Source organism: Filicampus tigris, chromosome 22 (genome assembly GCF_054856515.1).
Source record: "Filicampus tigris isolate MCC_2025a chromosome 22, RoL_Ftig_1.0, whole genome shotgun sequence".
Classification (NCBI taxonomy): Eukaryota; Metazoa; Chordata; class Actinopteri; order Syngnathiformes; family Syngnathidae; genus Filicampus; species Filicampus tigris.
Genome location: NC_141238.1, coordinates 9,318,695 through 9,343,786, shown reverse-complemented (window position 1 = coordinate 9,343,786; position 25,092 = coordinate 9,318,695). Strand labels below are relative to the sequence as shown.

At 40.4% G+C, this 25,092-nt stretch overlaps 1 protein-coding gene and 9 non-coding genes across 11 annotated transcripts; all 10 read left to right on the top strand.

Annotated features, from left to right (window-relative positions):
* Positions 1-2,081: 2,081 nt before the first annotated feature.
* Positions 2,082-2,154, top strand: trnat-agu (transfer RNA threonine (anticodon AGU)). The gene has a single exon. It is a non-coding gene; the product is annotated as a tRNA-Thr (tRNA).
* A 426-nt stretch (positions 2,155-2,580) lies between these two features.
* On the top strand, positions 2,581-2,653 carry trnat-agu (transfer RNA threonine (anticodon AGU)). Its single transcript has one exon. It is a non-coding gene; the product is annotated as a tRNA-Thr (tRNA).
* Positions 2,654-3,078: 425 nt separating this feature from the next.
* Positions 3,079-3,151, top strand: trnat-agu (transfer RNA threonine (anticodon AGU)). Its single transcript has one exon. It is a non-coding gene; the product is annotated as a tRNA-Thr (tRNA).
* Positions 3,152-3,577: 426 nt separating this feature from the next.
* Positions 3,578-3,650, top strand: trnat-agu (transfer RNA threonine (anticodon AGU)). The gene has a single exon. It is a non-coding gene; the product is annotated as a tRNA-Thr (tRNA).
* Positions 3,651-4,075: 425 nt separating this feature from the next.
* On the top strand, positions 4,076-4,148 carry trnat-agu (transfer RNA threonine (anticodon AGU)). Its single transcript has one exon. It is a non-coding gene; the product is annotated as a tRNA-Thr (tRNA).
* Positions 4,149-8,983: 4,835 nt separating this feature from the next.
* Positions 8,984-9,056, top strand: trnat-agu (transfer RNA threonine (anticodon AGU)). Its single transcript has one exon. It is a non-coding gene; the product is annotated as a tRNA-Thr (tRNA).
* A 424-nt stretch (positions 9,057-9,480) lies between these two features.
* On the top strand, positions 9,481-9,553 carry trnat-agu (transfer RNA threonine (anticodon AGU)). Its single transcript has one exon. It is a non-coding gene; the product is annotated as a tRNA-Thr (tRNA).
* Positions 9,554-10,471: 918 nt separating this feature from the next.
* On the top strand, positions 10,472-10,544 carry trnat-agu (transfer RNA threonine (anticodon AGU)). The gene has a single exon. It is a non-coding gene; the product is annotated as a tRNA-Thr (tRNA).
* A 427-nt stretch (positions 10,545-10,971) lies between these two features.
* Positions 10,972-11,044, top strand: trnai-aau (transfer RNA isoleucine (anticodon AAU)). Its single transcript has one exon. It is a non-coding gene; the product is annotated as a tRNA-Ile (tRNA).
* A 2,303-nt stretch (positions 11,045-13,347) lies between these two features.
* Positions 13,348-22,970, top strand: LOC147126909 (uncharacterized). Of its 2 annotated transcripts, none has more exons than XM_086022134.1 (2): positions 13,348-13,484; positions 21,092-22,970. In XM_086022134.1, exon 2 carries the CDS (start codon positions 21,226-21,228, stop codon positions 22,453-22,455), a length of 1,230 nt encoding a protein of 409 aa, XP_085878260.1. In that variant the 5' UTR covers positions 13,348-13,484; positions 21,092-21,225; the 3' UTR covers positions 22,456-22,970. The 2 variants fall into 2 exon arrangements, with proteins under 2 accessions (XP_085878260.1, XP_085878259.1); XM_086022133.1 differs by lacking the exon at positions 13,348-13,484 and adding an exon at positions 17,096-17,523.
* The last annotated feature ends 2,122 nt before the right edge of the window (positions 22,971-25,092 follow it).

Below are 25,092 nucleotides of genomic sequence, written 5' to 3'. Positions count from 1 at the left end.
AATAACCTTTCACCACAATCCGATTCTGAAAGCCACGAAAAGTGACGTGAAGTCTTGAGTCGGCATGTAGACGACCGAAGGCCGATCCTCGCAAAAGTAGCGGTAATGTTCGTTATAACAACAGCCAGGAGGTGGTAAACATAGATGCAAAGAAATATATTACAGAAATAGTGTAACGAATTGGGTTATCTGTGTTGTGGTCGAATTTGTATCTTGCCTAGTTGTGTTGTTTCCGAGGTTAATGAATGCATCGTGCGGCTCGATTGATGGGAGGGCATGCGAGCAACAGTAGCGGAGAACGAAGAGGAGAGCATGACTGAATGGTTGTCGTACTGTATTGGCATCGGCTGCGGCCCACAGTAGCCGGTTGGACTTATAAAATGTGATAATTAAACTATGTCTGTGTTCTTGGAAGACGATACTGTATATTTAACAGTGTGACGTCATCAGCAGGCGCGAAGGACCCGAACACTTCTGCTACCCACACCGCCAGCTGCGGGCCGGATCTAATAATAAAGCAATATCATCCCAGGGAACGTAGAAAACCTTCTCGTGAGCCGGATGTGGCCCGCGGGCCTTGAATTTGACATATGTGCTCAAAGGCATTTGATCGCATTAACCATGGCAAGCTTTTTACAACATTACAACAATGAGAAGTCCCTCCCTATTGAATCCGTGTTCTACAGTTTTGGTCTCTGACGATGATGACATTCAAAGGTAGTACCGCAAACTGTATGCGCAAGTAAATTCGCTAGTACGCTAATTTGAGCGAGAAAAAGTTGGCTTGACGTTCGACGTTCGATATTCACGAATTAGGGGCCGTCCACAAATTTCATGTTCTATGGTGTCATAGATAGACAAAGTTATTCACCAAAAATCAGTTAATTAACATTTTGTCATTCTGATTGCTGTAGTAGGTGGCAAAGGGGGGCATCTAACTACTCCACCTCAAATTTTTGTCATATAGGTAATTTTGGAGAAGTTGGAGCCAATCATAGGTCCAATATCAAACTGGATAGGCAAAATATTCATAAAAAATCAGGTCAAACACTTTCTCATTCTGATTGCTGTAGTAGGTGGCAAAGGGAGGCATCTAACTACTACACCTCAAATTTTTGCGATATAGGTCATTTTGGAGAAGTTTGAGCCAATTCAAGAATGAGTATAGTGCTAAATTGACACGAATATTCATAAAGAAATCAAGTGAAACACCTTTTATAATTCTGATTGCTGTAGTAGCTGTGAAAGCAAGACCTCTAACTACGACACCTCAAACTTTTGTCATATAGGTCATTTGGGAGAAGTTGGAGCCAATCCAAGGACCAATATCAAACAGAACAGGCAAAATATTCATAAAAAAACAGATGAAACACTTTTTCTCATTCTGATTGCTGTAGTAGATATCAAAGCAAGACGCAACAAATTACGCGTCTGGCGTGAACAACAATGATTTATTTTTTGTATAACTTATTACTTCTTTAATTTAATGAATGTTATCAAATTTTAAATTAAGTACTTTGTCACTTTATTATCATTTTATTTATACATGAATCAGTCTACCTCTAATGTGAAAGAACAACAGTAACCATAACATCGGATACGTCCACAATTGATTTCATTTAGTTACAGCGGTATATTAAATATAATTAACAAATCCGAGTGATACTAACAAGGATTGACAGAAGAACCATTGTGTCTTAGTGATGGCGTGTTTATATCTAACATGTCAATGGAATCGGATGTCAGTTGTCCTTTCCTGTAACAACATTTGTGAACATTATGCTGTTTGGTTGTGTTTTTTATCGTACGCAACGGAAAAGGAGTGAGAAGAAACTGTATGGAAGCACTGTAAATCGGTGCCATCAGAGTTTAAATTCGATGGAATGCCCACCTCTGCTCATTTGCATATTTATTTCGGGGCGTGGAGAGTGAGGAGTCTGGTATGCCAACATTTCCACGTTGATTGACATGTACAAAAGGAATGTGCCCGGATTCATGCATACACAAATTAATCCAACTGGTTTTGCCCGACAGTTTCTGGATTAGTCCATATGCCGTTTTTCAATGAGAAAGCCATGCAAGGCCTCATAGCTCAGTGGTTAGAGCACCGGTCTAGTACACCAGGGGTCGTGTGTTCAATTCTCGCTGAGGCCTGGTCAATAGTTACACTTGAATTACGTGCTAGTGTTGGCATTTTTGGATAATAGCCCGTTGTTAGCAAGAGAACTGCTTTCGTAAATGAGCAGTCATAGATTACATTTTGACTGAAGCCCAACAACTAATTACATTTTACAAATTTCTCTCTGTTGTGCTGACCAAGAAAAGTGTGAGAATCAAAATCAGGCCTCCTGCTTCACAAGACCAGAACTTCAACCAGGTTTTAGCACGTTAAACGGTGCTTTAACTGCTAAGCTATGTGGCCTTGCTAAGTAGCAGCATATTAGCATGGTAATTAAAGATCGTAATGACAACATTTTCTCAGCACAAAAATGGCTGTTGATTTTTGACACATGCTAATTACCACGCTGCATTGTACTGGAACTGACCAATTGTTTATTCAAAAAATCAACTTAACCCTAAGGCCTCATAGCTCAGTGGTTAGAGCACTGGTCTAGTAAACCAGGGGTCGTGCGTTCAATTCTCACTGAGGCCTGGTCAATAGTTACACTTGAATTATGTGCTAGTGTTGGCATTTTTGGATAATAGCCCGTTGTTAGCAAGAGAACTGCTTTCGTAAATGAGCAGTCATAGATTACATTTTGACTGAAGCCCAACAACTAATTACATTTTACAAATTTCTCTCTGTTGTGCTGACCAAGAAAAGTGTGAGAATCAAAATCAGTACTCCTGCTTCACAAGACCAGAAGTTCAACCAGGTTTTAGCACGTTAAACGGCGCTTTAACTGCTAAGCTACGTGGCCTTGCTCAGTAGCAGAGTATTAGCATGGGAATTAAAGATCGTAATGACAACATTTTCTCAGCACAACAATGGCTGTTTATTTTTGACACATCCTGACCGCTACTGCATTGTACTTCAACTGAAACAATTGTTTATTCATAAAATCAGCTTAACACTAAGGCCTCATAGCTCAATGGTTAGAGCACTGGTCTAGTAAACCAGGGGTCGTGTGTTCAATTCTCACTGAGGCCTGGTCAATAGTTACACTTGAATTATGTGCTAGTGTTGGCATTTTTGGATAATAGCCCGTTGTTAGCAAGAGAACTGCTTTCGTAAATGAGCAGTCATAGATTACATTTTGGCTGAAGCCCAACAACTAATTACATTTTACAAATTTCTCTCTGTTGTGCTGACCAAGAAAAGTGTGAGAATCAAAATCAGGCCTCCTGCTTCACAAGACCAGAACTTCAACCAGGTTTTAGCACGTTAAACGGTGCTTTAACTGCTAAGCTATGTGGCCTTGCTAAGTAGCAGCATATTAGCATGGTAATTAAAGATCGTAATGACAACATTTTCTCAGCACAAAAATGGCTGTTGATTTTTGACACATGCTAATTACCACGCTGCATTGTACTGGAACTGACCAATTGTTTATTCAAAAAATCAACTTAACCCTAAGGCCTCATAGCTCAGTGGTTAGAGCACTGGTCTAGTAAACCAGGGGTCGTGCGTTCAATTCTCACTGAGGCCTGGTCAATAGTTACACTTGAATTATGTGCTAGTGTTGGCATTTTTGGATAATAGCCCGTTGTTAGCAAGAGAACTGCTTTCGTAAATGAGCAGTCATAGATTACATTTTGACTGAAGCCCAACAACTAATTACATTTTACAAATTTCTCTCTGTTGTGCTGACCAAGAAAAGTGTGAGAATCAAAATCAGTACTCCTGCTTCACAAGACCAGAAGTTCAACCAGGTTTTAGCACGTTAAACGGCGCTTTAACTGCTAAGCTACGTGGCCTTGCTCAGTAGCAGAGTATTAGCATGGGAATTAAAGATCGTAATGACAACATTTTCTCAGCACAACAATGGCTGTTTATTTTTGACACATCCTGACCGCTACTGCATTGTACTTCAACTGAAACAATTGTTTATTCATAAAATCAGCTTAACACTAAGGCCTCATAGCTCAGTGGTTAGAGCACTGGTCTAGTAAACCAGGGGTCGTGTGTTCAATTCTCACTGAGGCCTGGTGAATAGTTACACTTGAATTATGTGCTACTGTTGGCATTTTTGGATAATGCCCCGTAGTTAGCAAGAGAACTGCTTTCGAAGATGAGCAGTCATAGGTTACATTTTGACTGAAGCCCAACAACTAATTACAGTTTACAAATTTCTCTCTGTTGTGCTGACCAAGAAAAGTGTGAGAATCAAAATCAGGACTCCTGCTTCACAAGACCAGAACTTCAACCAGGTCTTAGCATGTTAAACGGCGCTTTAACTGCTAAGCTACGTGGCCTTGCTCAGTAGCAGAGTATTAGCATGGGAATTAAAGATCGTAATGACAACATTTTCTCAGCACAACAATGGCTGTTGATTTTTGACACATCCTGACAGCTACTGCATTGTACTTGAACTGAAACAATTGTTTATTCATAAAATCTGGTTAACCCTAAGGCCTCATACCTCAGTGGTTAGAGCACATTTTGACTGAAGCCCACCAACTAATTACAGTTTATTCATAAAAAAACAGATGAAACACTTTTTCTCATTCTGATTGCTGTCGTAGATATCAAAGCAAGACGCAACAAATTACGCGTCTGGCGTGAACAACAATGATTTATTTTTTGTATAACTTATTACTTCTTTAATTTAATGAATGTTATCAAATTTTAAATTAAGTACTTTGTCACTTTATTATCATTTTATTTATACATGAATCAGTCTACCTCTAATGTGAAAGAACAACAGTAACCATAACATCGGATACGTCCACAATTGATTTCATTTAGTTACAGCGGTATATTAAATATAATTAACAAATCCGAGTGATACTAACAAGGATTGACAGAAGAACCATTGTGTCTTAGTGATGGCGTGTTTATATCTAACATGTCAATGGAATCGGATGTCAGTTGTCCTTTCCTGGAACAACATTTGTGAACATTATGCTGTTTGGTTGTATTTTTTATCGTACGCAACGGAAAAGGAGTGAGAAGAAACTGTATGGAAGCACTGTAAATCGGTGCCATCAGAGTTTAAATTCGATGGAACGCCCACCTCTGCTCATTTGCATATTTATTTCGGGGCGTGGAGAGTGAGGAGTCTGGTATGCCAACATTTCCGCGCTGATTGTTAACATCCTGCCGGGTGTTCTTGACTCTCTGCCATCATCCATAACCCGGCTCATCGTTCACGTTGGGACAAACGAGACAATACGCCGACCGTCTGAGCAGACGAAGAGAGACTTTCACGCCCTCTTTGCCTTGTTAAGAACCTGCGGTCTGTCGGTCTGGGTGAGTGGCATTTTGCCGGCATTGTCTCGCGGAGTCGAGCGCTTCAGCCGCCTTTTAAGCTTGAACACGTGGCTCCTACGCACTTGTGGCCACCTTGACTTTGCTTTTATTGACAATTTTAACCTATTCTGGAATCGCCCGTCTTTTTACCAGCCGGATGGTGTTCATCCGAACTCTCTTGGTAGCAAGATTTTAGCCGCTAACATCCACCATGTCGTGACCAATTCCACTCCCAGCTGACTCTTGTTTACCAATCATATTTCTTCTTCTACTCATAAACGCTGCAATGACAATGTCACTACCATCACTTACAGGCCAATACCAGCTGCTCACAGTACCACCACCCTCATTAGCTCCCCCTGCAGGCCCTCATTATCATTACCACTATCGGACAACTTTCCCATTGAAACCATCACCGGTAGACGCTTCCCTTGCACACACAAACAACGTGGTTTTAACAGTGGTAATCTAGTATATGTTAATACTGCTCATTCGTACCACCATGAGCGCACGTCCAGCACAATAATTAATCTGGCCGTGCTGAACGTGCGCTCCCTTTTAAACAAAACTTTTATCATAAACGACCTGATTTTAGACAATAATTTACATGGTATACTTTTGTCTGAGACATGGCTTGGTACAGATGCTCCAGTTGCTCTCAACGAGGCTTGCCCACCGAATTTTAACTTTTTATTTTCTACAAGGGATGGCAAAAGAGGAGGCGGGACTGCATCAATTTTTATTAATACTCTTTTATCAAAGGAGATCATTTTTAGCAGCTATTTATCGTTTGAACACCATGCCTTTGTTTTTAGCAGTCCTCCTATTCCCTGCATTACCGTTTATAGACCTCCCCATCATTCCACTTCTTTTATGACAGAATTTTCAGAATTCTTATCCATTTTGTATTCCAGTTATAACAGGATATTAATAACTGGCGATTTTAATATACACATGGACAACATCTCGGACCCACTATCCAGAGATTTTTCAAACCTTTTAAACTGCTTGGATTTTAAACAGCACGTCTTGCAGCCAACTCACAACAGAGGACACACCCTGGATTTGGTTATAACCTATGGCTTGTCTGCTGGTGTGTCCTCTGTTGTTGACTTGGCAGTGTCAGACCACTACTGTGTCTATTTTAACATCGCCAGTTTTAACCATCTAGCAGTCCCGGTCAGAACAGTGAAGAAACGCTACCTATCTTCTGAGGTGGCTGCAAATTTTATCAAGATCTTAAAAAGTACTCCTGCTGACATTTTACCTGCACCCTGTGATCTTATTGTTGACAATTTTAACCTACATCTTAAATCATCATTTGATTCAGTAGCTCCACTTTTAATTAAAACAACAAAAACAAAGAGTGTACCCCCGTGGAGAAACAATGCTATCAAAATATCAAAGAGAAAATGCAGGAGTACAGAGAGGAGGTGGAGAAAAAGTAAACTTACAGTACACTATGAAATTTTATGCGAACAACTGAAATCCTACAATAAAACAGTAAAACTGGCAAGATCTTCCTATTTCTCAAACCTCATTACAGTCAATAAAAACAACCCCAGGGTTCTCTTCTCCACCTTTGAACTTTTAACTAGTTCAGATTTTAATAAGTCCCCACAGAGACCAACAGATGCTCTCTGTGAGGACTTTGCAGACCACTTCAGAAGTAAAATCGATGACATAAGATCCAGTCTTTTAGCCCGTCAAAACACAAGTTTTAATAAACCTGGACAATCATATTTACATGAGGAAACACTGGAAAGTTTTGCCCTGGTTGATGCAAGGACACTTGTTCGAGTTTTCTCCCAGGTAAACCCAACAACCTGCCTTTTGGATCCAATTCCCACATTTCTTTTTAAGACATTTTATGGATTTTTTGAAGAACAAATTTTAAATATAGTCAATTGCTCTCTTCAGACGGGCGTCTTCCCCGCTGCCTTTAAAACGGCGGTGGTGAAGCCCCTTCTGAAGAAGAGCGGTTCTGACCCGAGCGTTTTTAATAATTACAGACCCGTATCCAACTTACCGTTTTTAAGTAAGATTTTAGAAAAACTGGTTTTCATCCAGTTGAATCATTTTTTAAATACAAATAATATTTTGGAGAAATATCAATCTGGTTTTAGGATGAACCACAGTACGGAGACTGCTCTTTTAAGGATTTTAAATGATATTAGGTGCACTGCAGACGTGAGAAAACTCACAGTCTTGGTGCTACTGGATCTAAGCGCTGCTTTTGATACAGTAGATCACCAAATTTTATTAAATCGACTTAAAAATCTAGTGGGCATCTCTGGTACTGTTTTTGACTGGTTTTATTCCTATCTCACAGACCGATATTTCTTTGCAAGTATGGATACTTGTTCCTCCAAAACCCGTGAAATTAAATGTGGGGTTCCTCAAGGTTCGATTTTAGGCCCCCTACTTTTTAATCTTTATATGCTTCCCCTCGGGGATGTCATCAGGGGACACGGCATCAGCTTTCACAGCTATGCTGATGACACGCAGCTGTATATTGCCGTGTCTCCTGATGACACAGGACCCATTGATACCCTTTTAAATTGCATTTTAGATATCAAGTCATGGATGGCAGATAATTTCCTACAGCTCAATCAGGACAAGACTGAGGTTTTAGTTATCGGTCCCGAAGGTCAGAGAGAGAAGCTTTTACCAAAACTACACATTTTTAATCCCTCACATTGTGTGAAGAACCTTGGCGTCATTTTTGACTCTGAGCTCAGTTTTATTCCTCATATTAAAAATGTAACCAAGATTGGTTTTTATCACCTTAAGAATATCGCCAGAGTCCACCCGTTTCTCTCTCAGGCTAACACGGAAGTGCTGATGCATGCCTTTATTTCCTGTCGTTTAGATTACTGTAATGCCCTGCTCTCTGGCCTCCCGAAAAAGAGCATTTCACCACTGCAACTACTGCAGAATTCAGCCGCTCGGGTACTGACGAGAACCAGAGGGCGGGAGCACATTACGCCAGTTTTGAAATTGCTGCATTGGCTCCCTGTGTGTTTCAGGACCGATTTTAAAGTACTTCTATTAGTTTATAAATGTGTTAATGGTCTTGGGCCATCTTATTTATCTGATTTGCTTTTATCATACCAGCCCTCGCGGATCCTGAGGTCCTCTGGCGCCGGCCTTTTATTTATTCCAAGGGTGAGGACCAAAATGCATGGCGAGGCTGCATTAAGCCGTTTTGGTCCTCACCTTTGGAATAGCCTGCCAGAGGACGTCAGGTCTGCAGAGACTGTTGATATTTTTAAGAGGAAGCTCAAGACACACCTTTTTAGTTTGGCTTTCAACAACTTTTAAATAATTTATCTTTTCTTTTGATTGAAGATAATTCTATGTTTTGCTTTGAATGTTTTAAAGCACTTTGAGTTGCATTTTTATGTATGAAAAGTGCTATATAAATAAAATGTGATTGATTGATTGATTGATCGAGATGTACAAAAGGAATGTGCCCGGATTCATGCATACACAAATTAATCCAACTGGTTTTGCCCGACAGTTTCTGGATTTGTCCATATGCCGTTTTTCAATGAGAAAGCCATGCAAGGCCTCATAGCTCAGTGGTTAGAGCACTGGTCTAGTACACCAGGGGTCGTGTGTTCAATTCTCGCTGAGGCCTGGTGAATAGTTACACTTGAATTATGTGCTAGTGTTCGCATTTTTGGATAATAGCCCGTTGTTAGCAAGAGAACTGCTTTCGTAAATGAGCAGTCATAGATTACATTTTGACTGAAGCCAAACAACTAATTACAGTGTACAAATTTCTCTCTGTTGTGCTGACCAAGAAAAGTGTGAGAATCAAAATCAGGATTCCTGCTTCACAAGACCAGAACTTCAACCAGGTCTTAGTACGTTAAACGGTGCTTTAACTGCTAAGCTATGTGGCCTTGCTCAATAGCAGAGTATTAGCATGGTAATTAAAGATCGTAATGACAACATTTTCTCAGCACAAAAATGGCTGTTGATTTTTGACACATCCTGACCATGCTGCATTGTACTTCAACTGAAACAATTGTTTATTCATAAAATCAGCTTAACACTAAGGCCTCATAGCTCAGTGGTTAGAGCACTGGTCTAGTAAACCAGGGGTCGTGTGTTCAATTCTCACTGAGGCCTGGTGAATAGTTACACTAGAATTATGTGCTACTGTTGGCATTTTTGGATAATGCCCCGTAGTTAGCAAGAGAACTGCTTTCGTAAATGAGCAGTCATAGATTACATTTTGACTGAAGCCCAACAACTAATTACAGTTTACAAATTTCTCTCTGTTGCGCTGACCAAGAAAAGTGTGAGAATCAAAATCAGGACTCCTGCTTCACAAGACCAGAACTTCAACCAGGTCTTAGCACGTTAAACGGCGCTTTAACTGCTAAGCTACGTGGCCTTGCTCAGTAGCAGAGTATTAGCATGGGAATTAAAGATTGTAATGACAACATTTTCTCAGCACAACAATGGCTGTTGATTTTTGACACATCCTGACCGCTAATGCATTGTACTTCAACTGAAACAATAGTTTATTCATAAAATCTGGTAAACCCTAAGGCCTCATAGCTCAGTGGTTACATCACTGGTCTAGTAAACCACGGGTTGTGTGTTCCAGTCGCACTGAGGCCTGGTGAATAGGTACACTTGAATTATGTGCTAGTGTTGGCATTTTTGGATAATAGCCCGTTGTTAGCAAGAGAACTGCTTTCGTAAATGAGCAGTCATAGATTACATTTTGACTGAAGCCAAACAACTAATTACAGTTTACAAATTTCTCTCTGTTGTGCTGACCAAGAAAAGTGTGAGAATCAAAATCAGGACTCCTGCTTCACAAGACCGGAACTTCAACCAGGTCTTAGCACGTTAAACGGTGCTTTAACTGCTAAGCTATGTGGCCTTGCTCAATTGCAGAGTATTAGCATGGGAATTAAAGATCGTAATGACAACATTTTCTCAGCACAAAAAATGGCTGTTGATTTTTGACACACGCTAAACGCATTGTACCTGAACTGAACTAATTGTTTATTCATAGAATCAGCTTAACCCTAAGGCCTCATAGGTCAGTGGTTAGAGCACTGGTCTAGTAAACCAGGGGTCGTGTGTTCAATTCTCACTGAGGCCTGGTGAATAGTTACACTTGAATTATGTGCTACTGTTAGCATTTTTGGATAATGCCCCGTAGTTCGCAAGCAGTTCTGCTTTCGTAAATGAGCAGTCATAGATTACATTTTGACTGAAGCCAAACAACTAATTACAGTTTACAAATTTCTCTCTGTTGTGCTGACCAAGAAAAGTGTGAGAATCAAAATCAGGCCTCCTGCTTCACAAGACCAGAACTTCAACCAGGTTTTAGCACGTTAAACGGTGCTTTAACTGCTAAGCTATGTGGCCTTGCTAAGTAGCAGCGTATTAGCATGGTAATTAAAGATCGTAATGACAACATTTTCTCAGCACAAAAATGGCTGTTGATTTTTGACACATGCTAATTACCACGCTGCATTGTACTGGAACTGACCAATTGTTTATTCTTAAAATCAACTTAACCCTAAGGTCTCATAGCTCAGTGGTTAGAGCACTGGTCTAATAAACCAGGGGTTGTGTGTTCAATTCTCACTGAGGCCTGGTAAATAGTTACACTTGAATTATGTGCTACTGTTGGCATTTTTGGATAATGCCCCGTAGTTAGCAAGAGAACTGCTTTCGTAAATGAGCAGTCATAGATTACATTTTGACTGAAGCCAAACAACTAATTACAGTTTACAAATTTCTCTCTGTTGTGCTGACCAAGAAAAGTGTGAGAATCAAAATCAGGACTCCTGCTTCACAAGACCAGAACTTCAACCAGGTCTTAGCACGTTAAACGGCGCTTTAACTGCTAAGCTACGTGGCCTTGCTCAGTAGCAGAGTATTAGCATGGGAATTAAAGATCGTAATGACAACATTTTCTCAGCACAACAATGGCTGTTGATTTTTGACACATCGTAATGATGAACTTTCGAGCACCCCTGTGCAGACTTCGTGCTTGCACGACGACAAAACGTCCTCTTTGCGATTTGCTGTGTGCATTTCCTTTCTTCCTCCCCATTACTTCCCCTTCATACAAGTTTCTGACTGGATTCTATTGACTTTACACGTTAAACATTATGGGCGGGGGGGGCGACTCGGACCCACTGGTGAATTATGCTGCCACTCACATCTCCGCCATACCGGAATCCCAGGCAGGCCCTGTTTATACTCATTTGCATATTTTAATGGGGGCGTGGAGAGTCTGGTACGCAAACATTTCCACATTGGTTGACATGTAAAAAAGGAAAGTGCATACACAGATTCATGCAGCTTTTGCCCGACAGTTTCTGGATTTGTCCATATGTCTGTTTTTCAAGGAGGAAGCAGCACAAGGCCTCATAGCTCAGTGGTTAGAGCTCTGGTCTTGTAAACCATTAAACATTAGTTTAAGTCCAAGTACAACATGCAGTTGTAGCATGGTCATGCACTCTTAAAACAGTTGGGTCAAAATAACTATTTTGGGGTTAAATTTGACCCAATTGTTGTGTTAAAAAAGGACCGACCCAGACTTGGGTCAATTTGAACCAAAAAATTGTGTTATTCAGTTTTGACCCAACGTTTAGGGTTAAATGAACACAACAAATTGGGTCAAATCAATGCAAATAATTGGGTTATTGCACTATTTTATTTATTTAGTTAATTTTATTTTATTTATAATACTAAGGATGGGTCACTGATGGTGTAGTGGTACACACGCCTGAGTTGTGTGCGGGCAGCGTGGGATCGGTTCCCGCTCAGTGACTGTGTGTGTGTGTGCCCTGCGACTGGCTGGCGACCAGTTTGGGGTGTAGTCTGCCTTTCGCCCATTGTCAGCTGGGATAGGCTCCAGCACCTTCCTGCGACCCTGTATAGGATAAGCGGCTTGGAAGATGCCATGCCATGCCATGCAATACTAAGGATACTGCCTCTTCCCCAAAAGTGTATTACCATATTTTCCGGACTTTCAGTGGCCGTTTTTTTCATAGTTTGGCCCGGGGTGCAATTTATACTCTGGAGCGATTTATGTGTGAAATTATTCACACATTATTACTGTCATGGCTTGTTAGTGCTGACTTGTATTTATGATGTTTTGCCTCCCTCTGCAGGCGCTTTAGCGTAATTGAATCTGTCACCAATATTTCTAACTTGTCTTCTTATTGGCAGATTTAATCACGCCACCTACAGCTCATAGTTCACGTAATCTGCTAAGCGACATATTATCTTGATGTGTTTAGAGCCATTTTACAGCTTGGTCAAGCTGCAGAGGGAGACAAAACATCATAAATACAAGTCAGCACGAACAAGCCATGACAATTACCTCTGTATTAATTTCACATGTTATTGTCCATCCATCCATTATCGATACCGCTTATCCTCACAAGGGTCGCGGGGCGCGCTGGAGCCTATCCCAGCTGTCTTCGGGCAGTAGGCGCGGGACACACAGAGACAAACAATCATCCACACTCACAATCACACCTAGGGGCAATTTAGAGTGTCCAATCAACTTACCATGCAAGTTTTTGGAATGTGGGAGGATACCGGAATACCCGGAGAAAACCCACGCGGGCACGGGGAGAGCATGCAAACGCCACACAGGGAGGTTGGGGCCCGGATCGAACCCACGACCTCTGAACTGTGAGGCGGACGTGCTAACCAGTCGACCACATGTTATTGTAACCCACATAAAGAAACATAAGATCAACCCTAAAAGCTATTAAAATGCATGAATAATTTAAACAGTTAAAATCTAATATTTTGTTGAATAAGTAATTAAAATAGTATGATAAAAAGACAATTTGACTGTATCAATCCATCTATACAAAATAGTGTACTGTTCCTTTAAATGTGCCATGTTTTGCTGTGGTCTTGCCAGCCACACACACGCACACACATGCACACACACACCCATGCACGGAGCGGAGGAGGAGAGAACAAAGAAAATTACGACCGAATACAAAAATACTTTTGGAGACTTGGAAACATAAAAGACTTATTTAATCGATCTACAACCGTTTTGGTGAGTTTAAAGTTGTATTAACGTAACTTTCTTGTAATGCTACATGTGTGGATGTTAGCTACATGTTACCATCGTAGCTCGGTGGAAATGATGTGTACTAAGAGCACAAATGTATTAATTTGATTTATATGGACACATTTATTTGCGTTACGGGACAGAGACAACTTGGATTCCGAGAGGGGGTGGAGCGATTTATACTCCAGTGTGACTTATATATGTTTTTTTCTACTTCATTATGCATTTTATGGCTGGTGCAACTTGTACTCCGGAGCGACGTATAGTCTGGAAAATACAGTAATAACAAGTGAAGGCAGGGCGTCCAGCTTAGGGGTGACACATTTGAAGAAAAAGGACTCAACTAAGCAAGGGCAGAAGTGTCCACTTCTGTCCTCATGTGTGTAAAGTTGTCTAGATGCAGCCAAATTTCATCCAAGCCTACTCAGTCAAATGCTCATCTTAACATGGCAAGAGGTCATTGTTTGTTGTGCGGTCCTCAGTTATGGTTTCATAAAGTACAATGCATACTTGTGTGTCCAGAATGTTGTTCAGCACATTCATGGTGGAAGTGAGAACAAATCTAAATTAAAAAGTAGTGTTTAGAATGTGGCAAATTCATATATTTTGTGTCATGGTGCTTTTTAGTTATGAGTTGAATGAATAAGACACCAACGGCAGTCTGCAAAGTGGTGTCAGTGACACTCACTCTGATTGTCTGTCAGCCAGGAAATGCAAATCAGTGCATGAGATCGATGAATTTGTAAAATGGTATACAATTTATTTCAGTTCTTTAAGCCAAGCATTGCTTCCTTGCGGTCATCACCAGACAAGTTTCTTACACTTTCACACGGGCTGTGATGAGTTGTGGGTCCATCTTGAAAAGTGCGTTGAGATATATTGACCTCTTGAGGAGAGTTGCGCTCAACAGTTTTCAATCTCCAAGCAAGGTTACCAGAACCACTCTGGTAATCATAGAAATGTGGATTACAGTAAACATATAAAGTTAATATGGAACATTATTTGGAGAACATACAGTGTCACATCCTACAATGGTGGCAGACTAATGCCTTTTTTTTTTTTTGTAAGATTCCAGCACTTGTCCTGTCCAACACACACGCTCAGTTACAAGGCAACTCATTTTCAAAAGATTACAATGTGGGAAGTACTTACCAAAACAGTGTGATAAATGAAGAAATCCAAATGTCAAAAGTGTCGTTGACTTGACCACGATGCTGCGTGTGTCGACATGAACAGTATGCCGGTGGCTGTCATGGCCGGGAGTCATACTTGTATATCTGGCACCTGTGTATGGGCCTGTAAAGTTGACTTTTGACCCAACATAAAACATTACTGTCGTATAACCCAATATATAGTTAATTTGAACCAACAATTGGATTAATTCATAAGAAATAACCCAGAATTTTGACCCAACACAAACAATCCAAAAATTGAGTTAATGAAATAACCCAACTGTTTTTAGAGTGTGAGAGAGACTGTGTCACAAATGAACATTCATGTTTGTGCTGAGTAAATGTTGTCCTTACGATCTTTAATTCCCATGTTAATACTCTGCTACCAAGCAAGGCCAAATATACACACACAAAAAAGGTTTTTGTTGAATTTTCTCAATTTTATTTCTTCAAGCGGTTGCATGAAATACAATCATCCGGATAAAAATACATTTTTTAAGTAAACTAGATGTCATCTACTAAATACATGTACCCGGATCCAGATGATATATTTTGTGCAACCACTTGACTAAATAAAATTGAGTCCACACACCACATTTTCAGTGCAGATTACCAGTCACAGCACAAGTTGACGTGGGAAGAGCTTCACGCTGGTTGAAGTTCTGGTCTTGAAGCAGGATTCCTGATTTCGGCTCCCAGATTTGTCTTGATTAGAACAACAAAGAGTAATTTGTCATTTGTAAACTGTGATTTGTTGTTAGGCTTCAGTGAAAATGAAATTTATGACACCTGATTTAAAGAGGTTCTCTTGCCAACGACGAGGCTTTAGCATATTGTCAAAAAATGCCAACACTGGGACATACTATAAGGTGAGGGCATGTGACTACGTGTCAGGCCTCAGTGAGCGCTGAACTCCCGACCCCTGGTTTACAAGACCAGTGCTCTAACCAGTGAGCTATGAGACCTTGCACTGCTTTCTCATTGACACACGGTATACGGACAAATCCAGAAACTGTCGGGCAAAAGTAGCATGAATCTATGTATGCACATTCCTTTTATACATGTCAACCAATGCGGAAATGTTTGCGTATCAGATTCTCCACTCTCCACGCCCCCACTAAAATATGCAAATGAGTATAAACAGGGCCTGCCCAGAACTTCCGGTATGGCGGAGATGTGAGTGGCAGCATAATTCACCAGTGGGTCCAAGTCACCCCCCCCCCTAATGTTTAACTTGTTAAGTCAATAGAATCCTGTAAGAAACTTATATGAAGGGGGGTAATGGGGAGGAAGAAAGGAAATGCACACAGCAAACCGCAAAGAGGACGTATTGTCGTCGTGCAAGCATGAAGACTGCACGAGGATGCTAGCGGGACAAATTCAGAAACATCTTTCAGACTTCAGATCCGAGATAACGCAGACGCTTCGCGTTGTTAACATTGACATGAAAGGAATGAACAACAAGGTTGAGGAAACCAGGTGGTGAGTGTCAGAGATGGAGGAATTCTCCATCGAATTGGCAAAGGAAGTGTTGGCGCATAAACTTGAACTCCAACCTGCAGATTTTGAGACATGTCCAAGGAGGAATAATCCTTGGTATATTGAAAGAAGCAGACAGACAAAATCCAATCCAATCCATTTTATTTATATAACACATTTAAAAAACAATGCTGTTACAAAGTGCTGTACATAGTAAATGTACATGTACCACAAACCAGCTACGGTACTGGCCCTTAATGACGGTTACCATTTCTGATTGACAAAAATGAAGACACTTGAAATGTGATATACAACAATGTTCATGCAACACTGAATTGTGTTAGTTAGTTAGGCTTAGTCAACATCCTTGTTATTACTTGTTTTATGTTGACATCCTTGACGATGCTGAAATAACAATAATAAAAATCTCTCGAATTTGTAAACCCTAAAAACGTTAGGAAACACCCCGTCGCCCCGGAATGCAACAATAATTCATTCTAAACACTTTTGTTTCAAATGTTTGCCATTGAGTGAGAACGAAGTCGAATCCGGGCCACTCCAGAAAGCCGAGGTGACAGCGTAACTAGAAAGTGAGCTACGACGTGAGTGACCCCACGTAACAGTATGGACTGCTTTGGGACACCGCAGCCTCACAGCTGTCCGTCATTCAAGCAGCAGCCACGGTTGCCGTAACCCAAACGCACGGGGAATCATTTTGAAATGTTTCAAGCAGCGAAACGAGATATGTTCATAGCGGGAAAAAAATGATACTTGCAGTAACAGTGCAATCAAATTGTGTTCCGAATAAAATGCACCATGGCGTGGTTCAATTTGCAGGACAAATGGCGACATCTGTGGGTGACTTGATGAAAGTGCTCCACACACGATTCACCGCCTCCAGCCAATTTCCAGCAGCCAATCATAGTGCTGCTGGGCGGTCCTGCATGACCCCCGCCTCGGTTCTACTGCTGGGCGGTGTGCACGGTATTTCATTACGGAACAAAACATTCTACGCTAAATCATTCCTTCCTATTTGTGCTGAACGGACCACAGCCTTACTAAGGACTACGAAATTATTTATTAAGTCTTTGTGTCCCGATTAACTCGTATCGGCACGCGTTGATGCTTCTCGGCCTTGTTAGCTTATTTTACCTTAGCTGAGCTCGCTAGCCGCTAACAAAGAGAAGCACACGACTCACCGTCAAACAGCGATGAAGAAGTGCGCATTTATTGGGGTTGCCGTGTGAAAATGTGTGCAATGACGACAACAAAGTACGAGGGGGGACTTTGTGGAATAAAAGAAGAGAAAGAGCAACACCTTCAACTGTTGCGCGAAGTTTGCACGCAGCCTCGTGTTGTGCTACACGGAGCAGGTTTGTACACTTAATTTGCTTTGTAAAGAACGCCTTTCTATCGTTAAAAATAGGCACGTCACATGTGTCTGTACTTGAATGTAATCTTTACTAGTGTATGGTAATGATGGTCAGATGACGTTGTTAGGGGAAAATGCGTTCAAGGTTTTTATACAATACAATACAATACAATACAATTTTACTTATATAGCGCATTTCATAACAGCTAAAGCTGTAACAATGCACAAAAAAAATACAATAAATAAAACAAAAATAATAAAAGGCTGTGATACACGTATTAATACATATACATATAAATAATATATAAAATATAAATACAAATATGGGGGGGAAAAAGCCAATAAATTGACATAAATCACTATATACAATTAACACCGGAAAAGAGCCAAGAATTCCAGGTCTGATCAAATGCCAGAGAAAAGCCTCTTTTTTATTCATTGCCTTTGGCTATCCCTTGTATAGCTTTTCTGTACTACAAGCGCTTCACACTGTTGCCTCACTTACCTACTGATGACGCATCATCAGAAGCAACTGGGGGTTCAGTATCGACGCCACCCCCCGCCCGCCCCAGTATAAAATCTAACTGAATATTTAACATTTGCCATTTTCTGGGCTTTATATCTTGTTCAGGCCTTTCATTATGGAAGTATTTAACCTGACTTTAACAAAATGTGCACAGTGCAGAAAATATCAATGATGATTCAAATAAAAAGACAATGGGAACTGGAAATGAATGTGACCTTGGATTATGATACCTGGGGAGATGTCTGCTCTGGTTGTCATGGGGTGGTAGAGAGTCAACTGTGGAAAGAGTTCGACTGGAAAGCCTAAATAAGATTTTTCAGGGCCCCATTAAAGTGCTCTCTGTTTAAATGTGGGAAAAAAGTAATATCATGCGGTTTGTTGTCAAAACTCTTTGATCTAATCCTATATTTATGGCTTTTTGGATCAAAGGTCATAGTCATAAATAATTATATTTGATTTTAATAGTTTCCGGGACATCTGGAAGTGGTCAATTTAACTGTCGTACATCCTGGGGTCACTATTTTATGTGAAGTAGTCAAAAGGTCAAAGTAGTATATGTCAGGGTATGTTTGAACATTATTTGATAAATGTATTAAGTGTAGTTGTATGTTTTAATAGATAAAATGTATCATCTTACCTTGGGAAGTGAGAAGGAGGAGGGGGTGAGCGCGCGCCCGCGGGGGGAATGTAGAGTTAGAAGGAGGAGGAGGAGGTGAGCATGCATCCATGGGGGTGAACGTAGCATCCTTTCACACACACACACACACCCCCACACACACACACACACACCCCCGCACACACACACCCACCCACACACACACACACACACACACACACACCCACACACACACACACAGGCGTTTGTTGTAAGCAGGGGGTTTATATCCTTTGGTTGTGGGAAATGATTTGATATGAAATGTATTTGATATGTGCATTATGTGAGCAACGGTTGTTTTATTAGATCAAGTGTTTCTTCTTACCTGTATTCCCATGCGGTTCGCATTTGTTGTATGCAAGGTTTCTGTCCTGTTTTAAAACAGTCTCCTCCTAATGACTGCAAGAAAAATGGTAACACTCAACTGGTTAAAACCTGAACTACCCTCAGATGCGCAATGGATACAAAAAAATCAAACAAAAATACTCAGTGAAACAATTGACGGTGCAACTGCAGATGAGGACTGCTAATTTTGAAAGACGATGGAGACCAGACTTGGACCTTGTTAGATAAGAGGTAGATTTCTTTTCTTTTTTTTTTTCTTCCTTGTTTTGTACAAATTGCCAATGGTGTGTGAAGGCCCAATCTCAGGATAATTATTGTTAAGGTGTTTGTTGTCAGTTAGTTTCAACAATAAAAGTTGTTAAAAAAATGCATCGATGTAAAAAAATAAAAGAATCCATTCGCAACGCCATGTTGACAAAAGCTGCCTCTCATGTCTGCCTGCTGCAATGCACATGCGCAGTAGTGGTAATCTGGGTCCTGGATGTTTTTTACTTTGTGTCCAGCTTCGCTTAATCGGATGCATTTCACTCTCTCTTCCACGGTCATTACCATTCTTCTTCGTTTGGACGCCATGAGCTACAGATAAAAATGTAAATGAATTCATTTTAAATCTTTCGCAATTTCAGTAAAACGCATGCCAAAAAAGTAACTTACATGTCGCCGTTTTGGATCCGATGATGGCGGAGCGGTCAAACTTTTTCCATAGTATCGAGCGGGAACTGCTTGAGTTTGCGCTACTGCGGGCTTCGCTGTAGGTTCTAGAGGTAAGATCTTAAGCCCAAGCCCAAATCCCAGCCTGACCTCGCGCCTGAAATGTCAATCATTACGTTCGGGTCGGGCCGGCCTTCTCTCTCACTTTTTTTTGAAAATAAATAAATGTTTATAAAAATGTATACTAAAACAATGTGTGGGTACTAAACTAAGGAATACTTGTTATAAAGTAAATAATTTGGATAAAACAGAGAAGGCACTGTAAGGTAATTGCTATTTAACTACTAAACAGGAGCCGCAGAGCCAAAGCACGCTTTGCGCACGTGACAGAGCCAGAGCATGCTCTGCGCACGTAAACGCGAACGCCGCCCTCTTAATAATCTTTGAAATCTAAGAAATTTCGGGTCTGCTTCGGGCTCGGGCCTACAAATCAAGTTAATTGGTCGGGTTTGGGCTTGGTCGGGTTTTAATACCCGCGGGCCTGGGTCGGGTCGGGTTGGATTTTTTTTAGGTGCGATCTTACCACTAGTGGGTTCCGGGTTCCGGATACTGGAACTTCCGTTGTAAAGAATCGATCGTTAATGTGATATAGTAGAACACAAATTAATGCATACGTTTTTTTTCCGGGTGAGGGAATTTCCGTTTGACAGAGGTCCGTAGGTGGGAATACTTACTGTAAATGTAGGCATTGATCTAATTATTTTTAGAAAAATGTTCTTAAAATCAGAAATGGCTAATTCTGTGTCTAAAAAGCATCGAGGTTATCCAGCTGCATATCTGGCCATGAAAATGATCATAACCTGCTCAATACTGCGCAGATTGCAGGAGATGTCACACGAATGGCTCTATACGCATCTGTACACATTTTCTACTAGTGAAGTTTAACAATAAATATTGGCTGGTCAGCTCCGGGGCTTATGAGTAGGTGAGGGCAGCCCTGCCTGCAAGGGCTTCAAAATAAGGCTTTGATGTGCATGTATTATTTAGAAGGATGATTGAATGCTGTATTCTTTGAAGCTTTCATAATTAAATTTGCTTTTCCAGTGCTTAAAGTTTAGTGAGGTTAGTACACCGTCATAGATGCATTCGTGTTCATGATTTCTTAAAGGGCACATGTATATACGAGGCCAGTTACGCTTTTGACGGGGTCACCGCTCAAACAGGTGCAATGTCAGACCGTGTGCAAGTCTTTCCACAAGTAACCAAGGATAGGCTTCCCACAAAACTGCATCAGTACGTCGTAATCTTAACTTATCTGGCTCTCACCTTCATAATAACCATTATAAATATGAACTATAATGCCAAGTGCATTTGTCTTTTTGTGTCTTGCAGACATCAGTGAATATGTTCATCCTCACATTAAAGGGGAAGAGGAGGATGAAGAGATACCTCAATTTAAAGAGGAAGACCAGCAGCAGCAGCAGTCCCCTAATGTTAAAAAAGAGGAGGAGCGAGAGCACCCGTGCATGAAGGAGGAGGACCAGGACATCTGCAAGTGGCCATCGACTCGTGTATCTTTAAAGAGTAAAGATGAAGATCAAAGTGAGGTGAGCAGAGGGGTGGAGCCTCCAAGCAGCAGCTCATGTCAACACGTGACAACAGACGGTGATGGGGACCGCTGGGGAGGATCACAAGGAGACGGCCTCCGTCCTCCACTATCTGATAGTGATGAGACGTCATCAAATGATGATGATGATCAAGAATGTGAAGGTGATATGACATGTAAAAATGACAACAAATGCTGGAAATGTTCTGAGTGTGGGAAAATTTGTGCTTTCAAGAGACGTTTAGAACACATGAGAATGCACTCTGAAGAGAAACCTTTTTCCTGCTCAGTTTGTGGCCAAAGATTCTCTCAGAAGGGAAGCTTAGTACGTCACACCAGAACACACACTGGTGAGAAACCTTTTGCCTGTTCAGATTGTGGCCAAAAATTCTCTCGTAAGTCATTATTAAAACTACACATAAGAACACACACTGGTGAGAAACCTTTTGCATGCTCAGTTTGTGGCCAAACATTTTCTCAGAAGGGAAGCTTAATAGGTCACACCAGAACACACACTGGTGAGCAACCTTTTGACTGTTCAGTTTGTGGCCAAAGATTCACTCATAAGGGACACTTAACTTATCACAGAAGAACACACACTGGTGAGAAACCTTTTGCATGTTCACATTGTGGCCAAAGATTCTCTCGTAAGTCATTATTAAAACTACACATAAGAACACACACTGGTGAGAAACCTTTTGCATGCTCAGTTTGTGGCCAGACATTCTCTCAGAAGAGAAGCTTAATAGGTCACACCAGAACACACACTAATGAGAAACCTTTTGCCTGCTCAGTTTGTGGCCAAAGATTCTCTCAGCAGTCAAACTTAAAACGACACATAAGAACACACACTGGTGAAAAACCTTTTGCCTGTTCAGTTTGTGGCCAAAGATTCTCTCAGAAGGGTATCTTAATACGTCACACCAGAACCCACACTGGTGAGAAACCTTTTGCCTGTTCAGTTTGTGGCCAAAGATTCTCTCAGAAGTCAACCTTAAAACAACACATAAGAGCACACACTGGCGAGAAACCTTTTGCCTGCTCAGTTTGTGGCCAACGCTTCTCATGGAAGGTTTCTGTCAAGAGACACAAGTGTGCTGGTGACAACAGCAATAATCAAGAAGTCTTAATTGAAAATGTTGATGTTTAACAGCTAAAGCAGGGGTGCTCAATACGCCGATCGCGATCTAACCGTCGACCGCAAAGGTAGTATTGGTAGATCTCATGACCGCATTTGTAATGGCAGCCATCTGTATTTTGAAATAAGAAGCCTTTATTTTGAAAATGTCATACCGGAAGTTGCGTCTTACAGAATCTTTGAACGCTTTACACAGAGACTTAGTGGCATTCACCATGCGTGTTGCTTACTTTTTCCTTGTTGTTTTGCCAAAGCCGAGTGAATATACTAAATTAATCTAACAAGTTTGCTGAAGCATCACATTTTTGACAGTAATGATTATCTCTGGGAGAAGACTGCCGTTGGTTGAATGCAGTCCAAAGTGATCAGTACTATTTTGCATTGTCTATCGTGATTAGCTTTGACGCTAAGCAAAGCTATCTTTGTCATAAATGTAAGTTGTTGTTTTATGTTCTATGTCTAAACTTGTAGTCCCACAGTGTGTTGGCGTTTTACGGCATTTTGCTGACCAATAAACATCTCTAAAAGGAACTGGACTCTCGCATTCAATCAATGGGCGGCATACTGTAACATAAAAAAAAAAATTGATGTTCATAGTTAATTATGTTGTGTTGTGCAACATTGGCTCATGCAGTTATGCAAGGTACATCAACATATTTTTTATTTGAAAATAAATGTGTTTTGCATTTTTGTAGTGGGTAGGACCTACCCACTACAAATATGCAAAACTTACTTTACACGGAAGGTAGATCATTTTGACTTGGTCATTTTATTAGTAGCTCGCATGCTGAAAAAGTGTGAGCACCCCTGAGCTCAAATTTTTAACATGATAATCTGTTACAAAATCTGCATTTATTGCTTTATTCAATGTAACATCTTTTATTTTATCCTCGTCTCTTTATCTACTAAAATCCTGTTTTTTAACCACTGTTTTTACCAATTACCACTGTTGGTCCGTTTTAAGCAATGTAGTGGTACATATTACAAAGGAATAAATCATTTTTTTGAGGATTGGTTTAAGAGGAACATATAGTCATTGTCACATGGTGTCTTATTGACTTATGATCAATTTAATTGCAAATATAATTTCAGTCCATCTAGATGTAACTTTCATAAATTGATAAATGCACTTCCACAACAATTTGTCTCTATGACTAGAGAAATAATGAAATATCAACAAATAAACCCCCAGCTACCCCCACCCCTATTGCAGGGGTTGTCGATCAGGGTTAGAAAATGTAATAATAATTTCACAAGACATTGTCTTACAAAAATTATATTTCCTGAAAAACAAAACAAAAACGGTGTTCATAAGGAATTTGATGAGGCCACAGTAAACAAGTTAAGAACTATCTAGTTGAATCTTACAAAACCCTCGAATATTTACCCATCGAAAGAATTACTAAGATCACGTTTTAAAATTGAAGACTGTCAGGTTCACACCTCAATTCTCATTCGTTTATTTATTTAATTCATTTATTTATGTATTTATTGATCGTGTAAGTCTCTTTGGACCTGAAGACTATAAGATGCTGTGGCAGCTGCCTGCACCTGCCTTTCCACTTTATGACTCCAATCGACCTGCTGCTGCTACAGTTTCTGATTCCACCGCACCGTTTACTCTTTGTTATTCCTTTTCTTATAGTCTTCAGGTCCAAAGAGACTTACACGATCAATAAATACATAAACAAATGAATTAGATAAATAAACGAATAAATAATATAAGTAATAAATAAATAAATAAATTGATTAAATACATAAATGATTAAATAGTACAGACTAACATCGAACAAAGTCCACCATGAAAAAGGGGAAACATTTTATAATTTAGGGTTTGAATTTAGGAAATGACTCCATATATGGTCGGGGCATAAGAGAAAGGGCATTGCATTTCCTGACGGCCATTAGGCAGCTGCCACTAGTTTTATTTATTTATTTTTTGGCTGAGTAGTGGCAGTTGGATAACGGCTGACAGGAAGTGACCTCATATATGGTCGGGGCATAAGAGAAAGTGACGTTGCAGCAGCCTCGCCACCAACGCCACTCTCTATGACTCTCCATTGAAGAAATAAATAAATAAATACAGTATTAACACAGACAAAAGGTTCAGACGGATTTTTTTTCAATCTATAAAATAAAAGAAAGAAAGAAAGAAAGAAAAGGAATAACAAAGAGTAAACGGTGCGGTGGAATCAGAAACTGTAGCAGCAGCAGCAGGTCGAGTGGAGTCATAAAGTGGGAAGGCAGGTGCAGGCAGCTGCCACAACATCTTAAAGTCTTCAGGTCCAAAGAGACTTACACGATCAATATGAATAGTAAAATGATTAAATCACCAATAACAGACAACCCAGTGCAAGTAATAAATAAATACATACATACAGACATTCATTCAGAGTACAGACTAACAGCGTACAAAGTCCACCACGAAGTGGAGAAAATATTTTATAAATTGATTGCAGCAGGTATTTTGTGTTACGCCTCTATATATTTTAATCGTGTATATTGAGCACTAACAAAAAGAAGTCGTTTATAAACACATACGAACAAAAAGAAGCTGTTAATAAAAACGTTCGATGCCGTAGAATGGGTAAAAGATAGCAGGTCAAATGGATTTGCGACATCTCCCGGCAGAAGGAGGAAATGCATGGG

What these genes read in the sequence shown, in the direction of transcription:
- LOC147126909 (XM_086022133.1), top strand. Translation starts at nt 17,400, where the DNA reads ATGTGTGCAATGACGACAACAAAGTACGAGGGGGGACTTTGTGGAATA. An exon ending in TGTTGTGCTACACGGAGCAG is followed by an intron (nt 17,524 to 21,091) that starts GTTTGTACACTT and finishes TGTGTCTTGCAG; the next exon opens with ACATCAGTGAATATGTTCAT.